Source organism: Phalaenopsis equestris, unplaced genomic scaffold (genome assembly GCF_001263595.1).
Source record: "Phalaenopsis equestris unplaced genomic scaffold, ASM126359v1 Scaffold206503, whole genome shotgun sequence".
Lineage (NCBI taxonomy): Eukaryota > Viridiplantae > Streptophyta > Magnoliopsida > Asparagales > Orchidaceae > Phalaenopsis > Phalaenopsis equestris.
In genome coordinates this window covers 193,140-201,660 of record NW_018225903.1, presented here as the reverse complement: position 1 = coordinate 201,660, position 8,521 = coordinate 193,140, and the positions used below count along the sequence as shown (strand labels likewise).

Here is an 8,521-nt window from a genome sequence, read left to right as displayed (position 1 = left end):
TATATATATATATATATATATACCACAAAATTCTTATTTATTTACATATCTAACACCTAAACTTTTATATTTATATTTATAATAATTTTGCGTCATAATCCTGTGCATGAAAAAAGGTATTTAACTTTTGAAAAGTACATAAAAGTGATATTTTTATGTAATTTTAGAGATTTGAAAGTTTTGCATGTAAATATGAAAATTTGTGTTAGATATGTAGATACAAAAAAATTAAATGGTATGTATTTAAATGCAACTTATTTATTTGAGAAAAAAAATTACCAATCCACCAGAACATGATGTGATAGCGTGTTCATCCCAAGGCATAGGAATCCCATCAAAACGATTATATGCTCCGCCATGTCCTTGACTAGTACCAACTCGATGGTTGATAACTATGTCAGCCATAGCTCTAATTTTGTGCTGGGCCAGTTTCTGAAGTAAAGTTCTTAATTGGTGCTCAGACCCATAAGCAGAGTCAAGGGAATAAAGGTTTTGCGGTAGATAGCCTGAAAACAAGAAAAAGCTGCCTAATTCTGTCCGGACAAAAAGGAAAATCATTAAATGTTGTTGTTCTTACCTTCTGGAGAAAAAGAGTGAGTAGCAGGAGGGAGCCAAACTGATGTAAATCCAGAGTCAGCGAGTTCAGGAACCTTTTTCTCTAAGTTACTCCACCAATCATTTTTATGAGATTCCCAATTGAATCCCTAGAAAGAATCTAATTTGTAAACCGATAACTTGAAGCAAGTCCAAACATTAGTTAATAAACAGAGGGTCCAAATATTCATCATATAAAACTTCAAAAACTTATAGGCTTCTAGCCTTTAACCTCTAATCAACTGCATCAACCTGAACTCATTTTCTTAAGCATATAAAACAAGCCAAATCAAAAGAAAAAAATTTCACTTGCAGCGCAGGGAGCTGATTTATAGCTTATAAATAATGTACTCATAAAGAAGTGAAAGGCATTAAACATAGTGGCGACAAATTTATTTCATTCATCAAAATGTGAAACCTACGTAGTATGCAATAGCTTGGTCCAGCACTCCGAGTTAAATAGCTATTAAAATGATAGTGTGAACCCCTGATTCCCAACCACAAGCAGTGGTATCGCATTTCTCGTATTGATTTTTCCATTTTAGAGATTATAGAATATTGAGAAGGATAGATTATACCTGGGCCCCTAAGCTTAATTAGTCACATAAGTCCATATTTTAAAAAACCCTACAGTGGCATCCCAAGCATTTTTTGTTATATGTGGAGTCTGATTATGGAGTTCAGAGGAAACACAGCACTTGGAATAGCTTCTGGCACCTGGTATCAGTCCTGGATTGGCGCCCCTGCACCTGGAGTTGTGCCCCGATGCAAGTAAGGGTGCCAAGTCACCCAACACCATGCTTCCGAGAAAAAGTCGTTGGAATTGCAGCACCTAGGAGGGACGCAACCGTGCCCAAATCGTTCTTCAAACCAGATCACCCTGTAATCAAATTTCTGCAATTCGGCATTTAAATTTCATCTTCACTGAGGGAATGGCAAGCGTATATACTGAAGGATTTGGATTTTGCGATTTTATCTTTTGTTAGAGAGAAGATGTGTGTGTTCTTGAGTTCCAAAATTATAGAAAGGCCTGAGTGTGGTGTAATCTGTACATTTCTTCATAGTCAATTTCTTGGTGTGCCGTGGCTCCATGATTTTTTTCCGTTTTCGAATTTTCCACATTAAATCTTAGTGTTCTTTTGTTTTTCTGTGATTCCTTGTTCGTGTGCTTCTGTTCAAAGTTTTGTTTTTGATCTCTTGAACTATATTTTCATATTTCCATGCATATCTCTCACCACATCAAGTGGTATTAAAGCGCAGTTTTCTGAATATCTTTAATTTGGGTGGGAGCAATGACCGACCGACGAAGCTAAGTACAAGATGGAGAAGTTCAACAATTCATACTTTGCTTTCTGGAAAATGCAAATTAAAATTTTATTGTATAAAAAAAACTGCATTTGCCACTGTAAGGAATCGCCAAGAAGCCGGAACCAATGACTCTAAAAGAATGGAAAGTTCTTGATCGAACAACACTAAGTTTGATCTGTCTTTCATTTTATATATTTGTTACTTTCAACATTGTGAATGAGAAAACTACAGTTTATCTCATGGTTGCACTGACAGGAATGTATGAGAAACCTTCGACTTCAAACAAAGTCTTTTTTTATGAAGAGATTATTCAATATAAAGATGGTGGATAGTAATAATGGCTGAGCACATGAATAATTTCAATAATGTGACAAATCAGTTGTGCTATAATGCATCGAGTTCGATGACAAGATCAGAGCTTCATTGTCAGACAGTTAGGATGGCCAGTCACTATGGTAGTAACACTTCAAGTAACATGAAGTTAAAACTATAATAACAATATGGGGTTAGTGTTGAATGATAAAGTTCACAAAAAAAGGAATGGTGAAACTTTAAATTCTGCACAAAATATTTAAAAATAAAGGAATGAAACTAGATAGAAATAAGGCAGGAAAAGATTCAAGTCCAAGTGAGAAAAGTCTTGGTCAAGGAGACAAAAAGGCAAAAGTGAATGTTGAAACTGTGACAAGATATGTTACTTTAAGAAAAAATGCAAAGCTCCTAAAAATGTCGGTGGGGAGTTTTAGACATAAAGTAATTTACAAATGTCTCCACAGATTAAATCCAAAATAACTTCCTTATTTTATCACTAGATATTACTAAATCATGGATAGTAGATTAGATGCCTCTTTTTATGCTTTCCTTAACAAAGAGGTGTTTAAAAATCAAACTCTCATTGGGAGACAAAAAGGTCTGCAATATTGTTGAAAAGCATGATGTTGATATAAGGTCGTCAAATGGATTAATTTGGAGGTTCAATGAAGTTAGACATATACCATGTTTGAAGAGAAATTTGATTTCCATAAGTTAGCTTGTAAGGTCAGGGTATGTGACTACTTTCAAAGGTGATTTGTGGAATGTTATTAAAGAGACAATAGTAATGGGTCGAGGCAACATTGAAAGCATCATTTATCTTTTCAATGAAATGTTTAAATTCATTGGTGTTGTTGGAACAAAAGGTGATGCACGTTTATGGCACTGCAATTTTGGCCATATAAATGAGAAATGTATGAAGTCCCTACTTTCTAAAAACAACCTTCCTGATTTAAACTCAATAGATCAAGATTTTTGTGAAGATAATATTTATGGAAAGAAAAAGAAAATTACTCTCTAAAAGTGAGTCAAAGATGAAATCCAAGGAGCCAGAGTTAGTGCTCCAATTCAATATATTGGAGGTTCTCAATAATTTATCATTTGCATTAATGATCACTCCAGGAAGGTATGGGTGTACTTCTTGAAACATAAATTTGATGTATTTGAGAAGCTTAATTAGAAAACCATGGATGATAATGAGAAAGGCTAGACGTAATGTCAAAAGATCAGATAATAGTGGCGGGTGAGGTTAAATTATTATTGTTTCAAGAGGGATCAGACATGAGTTTGTTGTTCCAACAAAACTATAACAAAATGATGTTGCAAAGCCCGTGAATAGAAAACTAAAGTTGATCTCACATCTAAAGACCATGGAAATAAGTTTGATGATTATATGATACAATTTTTACATAAAACTTTTCACTTCAAGTTTTCATGCATCCTGACTTATTATTTTCTCCACAGAACTATGAGATAATCAAAATTACATTCAGTTGATTGCATAATATTTATAATCACATATAAGGAGCATGCAAACCAGTTTGGTGATGATTGAACACTATTTTTACTTAAATTTTGTATTTTGGATTTTCATGCATGAAAAATGATCTCATGTAAATTTTTTTTTTATCGAAATATTATTTTTCAAACTGGATTGTGTGAATACGTTTGAATCGTCGAAACCTGTCAAATGAACTTCTCCATGCTCAAATTGGACTTCATTTTGTGGCTCATTTAGCCTACGATAGTTTGGACAATAATTTCGATAATCTAAGAATGACCCTTATAATTCACTCAAAAAGAACTCAATCAAAATCAAATTTCAACCAAATCAAATGTGAGCTAAAAACACTTAATTTAATCAGATAAATCTCATTAAAAACTTTTATTCAAAATTCATCAAAATTCTCTTCTAAGATGGGGCTCATACTGTGACTTGAAATATCTTGAGATAGAGGCCACTTCAACTAAAATTAATTGCAACAATGTGTTCTTATTTTTTTAACCAAATGAGTCAAAATTTTGACTATAACCACCTCAATCACCCATAACAACCTTGTCATTCCAAATTAAAATATCTTGAGATTGAGATCACTTCATCTGAAACCAATCGCACAATTAAATTCCTTACCTTTTCCTATTCCAGATAAGCTAGGGTTTCAATTTTAGCCATAACCACCTTCTCGAATTCAAATTTCCCCCCAAAAAATTGAATATTTCCTCTTTCACTCATAACTCCTCGCTCTGTTTTCCTCCCCACTTAAACCTCATTTGGCCGAAACTCTCCCTCCTCACCCCTTCTTCCTCGTTAGTGAAAACCCCCTCTCCCCTCATTATCCTTCTTCTTCCTTCGTAGCCACATACTCTCTTCTCCTCTCTACATCAAGGAAGGCAAAGAGCTTATCATCATCCAAGCAAGGAAATCAAGGAGTTCCACCCAAAGCAGAAGTATAAATCCTCCCCTATTTCATTCCAATAAGTGTTATATGAATTAATTTTGGAAAATCATGATGTGAACTCTCCTTTTTCCCCCTCCTTTTCTCCATGGCCAATCATCTCCTCTCTTATCCCTATCTCTTTTCTCCGTGATCGACCCTCTGCCCCTTTCCCTCTCTTTTCTCTTTGGTCAAACCTCTCTTCCTTCCTCCTTCTATAGCCTAATCACTCTCCCATTCACTTCCACTCCCTTTTCCACACACACTTCCTCGCCTTCTCACATATCTAAAACCCTAACCCTTGCTTCTCTTCCTCTCTCCTACCAAAACCCATCACAAAAACATAGGGCTCATTCTCACACACCACATCTTCTCTCTCCTACCCAAAACCATAAACCATAACTCACACACTTCCTCACCATCTCACATACCCGAAACCCTAACCCTCGCCTTCTCTTTCTCTCCCTCCTACCCAAAACCCTAACCCTAACCCTCGCCATCTCTTTCTCTCACTCCTACCAAAAACCACATACCCTAACTCACACAATTCCTCGCCTTCTCACATAACTGAAACCCTACCCCTCACCTTCTCTCTCTCTTACCCGAACCCTACCCCTCACTCACACAGCTCTCTCTCTCCTACTTGAAATCATTACCTAACCCTAACCTACCACATTTCTATCTTCTTCTCTCCACTGAAACCCTAGTCAATACACTCTCATCCTCTCTTCTCTCTCCTACCCGAAAAATTCACTCACTAAAACACACACGCCCATTTTCTACGGCCTAAATCCAAACCCAAACTCTTATTTTATGTCTCTGTCTCATACAATATAAAAATCATGTGGTTACCTTATGTATTATGCAATATAAAAATTATGTGGCTTTGTGTCTTATACAATAATTCATGTTGTTACCATATATATCATGCAATATTTTCATGTGCTTAGGTGTATGTCTCATGTAATATGAAAATGATGTGGTAGTCTTATGTTTTCATACAAAACCATAATGCGATAGTCTTGTGTCTTTCATGCAAAACCCTTATATGATAGTCTCATATCTCACATGCACAATTATGTGATAGTTTTATGCCTTCCATGCAAAATTATGTGGTAGTCATTTACGTTCCATGCAAAATTATGTGATAGTCTTATGTCTTTCAATTCTTGCAAACTCTTTATGATTTAGACTTTCTAGTCTATGCGAAATTCATGTGATAGTCATATATATTTCATACAAATCTCCATGTTCATTTACGTTTCATGCAAATATTCATGATTGAGTTTATATTTCATGCAAAGATTCATGCTTGGGTTTTTGTTTCATGCAAATCTCAATGCTTGGTTTATTTTTCATACAAATTTTCATGTTGTGGCTTTATGTTCATGCAAGCAAGCAAGTTGTGACTTTATGGCTTTAGTGAAAAACATGCTTAGAATGTTTAGCTAACAAAAACCAAAAAAAAAAGAAAATAAGTGGGCTTGTATGCCTAAGGGTGGAGATCTTTATAAGCTAGAAACTTAAAGAAAGACTTACAAAATTTACATCATTGAAGTAAGGAAAATTAAAAATTTGAAAAATAAAATTAATCATTTTTATAAAATATATAAATTTAAATGTGCTATAAATTGACTAATTTTATAAAATTTATATAAATTTAAAAGGTGCTCCAAATTAACTATTTTCATAAAAATTATGTAAATTAACATGTGCTCTTAATTGAATGTTTTTATAGTATTTATATAAGTTTAAAATGAGCTTAGAAAAGAGGGTAATAATATAAGTTTATTTGTCCTCCAATTTACAATAATCATCATAAGTTTATTTTAAGTTCTTAAAGCGAAGTAAGTCTATTTGTAAGTAAAACATTTCAAACTTAATTTTTTCAAAAAGTAAAACTTAATCGTTTTTCCGAGTAAAAATATTTAAAATCTTTTTTTAAATAAACCTTATCTTTTCTAAAATTTAAAAATTAAAATCTTTACCCAGTAAAAAAATGTCAAAACTTTATGAAAAAATCTCAAATTTTTCAAAATGAAACTTAAAACCTTTTTCAAATAAACTATTTCAAAATTTACATAAAACATTTTAAAGTAATACCTTAATAATTTTTTTTAAAAAGAAAACTTGAAACCTTTGCTAAATAAAACCCTTTTCTAAAATTAAAATTAAGAGTTTGTCATATGAAATATTCAAAAAAAAAATCGATTAGCCGAGTGGCACGGGAGTCGTCGAGCGTAGCCTTAGAGTCGAGCCAAGTCGAAGAAGAAGACGAAGGAGTTTTGTCAATCCTTGAGCAGTCTGGTACAAGTAAAGTGGTGGGAGCGGCTGTCGGTCAACTTTTTCGATTGATTAGATTTATTTGAAAAATATGATATATGAAAATAATTTTTTAGATTTAATTTAAATATAAAAGATATATAGTTTGAGTTTTAAAAGTAGTATGTTTTAATTTTTGAAAAATGAGACCAAATAGATCTCATTAGTCTGATAGTTTGCATAATCGTGTCTGATACCGCGAATATTACACTCTCCCGAAAGATAAGTGTAGACCTCGGCGATAGACCCAATCCTGCAAACTAAGAGATTTGTGACATCCGTTTAGTCTGCGAACCTTTTATATATGACCGACAAGTTCCCCTATCTAATACAAAGATTAGATAGGGTTTATTTTACCTGGGTTCAAAGTGCCCTATAGAGGCAAGCCCCTATAGTTAATTACATCCCAAATGACGGGAGTCACTTGAGAAAACTCTCGATAATGATCAATGGTTCTAGTCTTCAAGAATTCAAAGTTTAGGTTTTCAAGGTAGGACGTGGAAAAAGACAAGTGAGAGTGGCTCAAATAGGAACAGTTATTTCAGGAGTCCAAATAAAAAAAAAAGGTAGGAGATGTCATAGATCCTGAGGAGAATCCCAGTGACTTCTCAAACTATCCTACTGTGTGACTGCATTTTTAGAGATTATGTTATTTAAATGTTCAATCCTGCCTACTGTGTGGTTATGTTTTGGAAAAGATGTTATTCAATAGTTCAATCCTGCCAATTTTATTACTTAGGACTTACATTTGCATAATACCCGATTATACAAATAGCCCACAGAGAAATGAGGGTTTATATCGTACCGTACGATAACCTCGGAACCTAAATCGAGTTAGGACTCATGTCGCACCACATAGTTGTACAAGAGTCTAAAAAGGGAGTATGGGGATTTACGCCACGCTAGGCGAGCTGCCTCGAAGTCCTATGAGTTGTTATTATGCTAGGAAGGGATAATGTTGAAGAAGATCTTCTTGTTGCTCGCTTCAAGCTCCTCGTCGTGCTGCCCAAAAAGTTGGCTCCAAGCTCTTGTCGTCGCGATGGCTCCAGGGTTTAAGTGTTTGCGATTGGTGATTTGTGCTTCTCAGTTTTGGTGTCAATTTTTGGTTTTGTTTTGTTTTAATTTTTGGTTTTGCATGTAGAATAAACAAATTGCAGGTAAATAAAATGTACTTGAAAGGTAAAATGCAGTAAAGTAAAATGTTGTTGATAAATTATAAAAGCGTACCTGGGCATCTGCTACTGTTGCGTGATTAATATTACGAGCATAGTATGATTTGCAGCAGATCTTAATAAACTTGCAAGAAAATTAAATAAAGCAAGAAAACCCAGCATGAAAGTCATAAAAACGAGTAGTAAAAATCACAAGCAAAAGAAACATATAACCACATATGAAAGATCAGAACTTGATATAAGACATTAGTAAAAGTGGGGGCTCAGAGCTGGGCTGTGTGCTTCCCGGTCTTGAGTAAGAGTTGTCAACTCAACAATCTACAGGATGTAGTTCTTAACCTCAATCCAAATGACTAACCATGGACTTTTATAAATTTT

General features: G+C 34.2%; 1 protein-coding gene across 2 annotated transcripts in view; it reads right to left on the bottom strand.

Annotated features, from left to right (window-relative positions):
• LOC110036438 (probable alpha-amylase 2) overlaps window positions 1-8,521 on the bottom strand; it is a gene marked incomplete at its 3' end in the record, with an annotated part of 90,230 nt that overhangs the window by 65,666 nt on the left and 16,043 nt on the right. For both annotated transcript variants that reach the window (XM_020740884.1, XM_020740883.1), the window contains 2 exon segments: window positions 280-506; window positions 578-704. In XM_020740884.1, coding sequence (XP_020596543.1) covers window positions 280-506; window positions 578-704 — 354 coding nt within the window.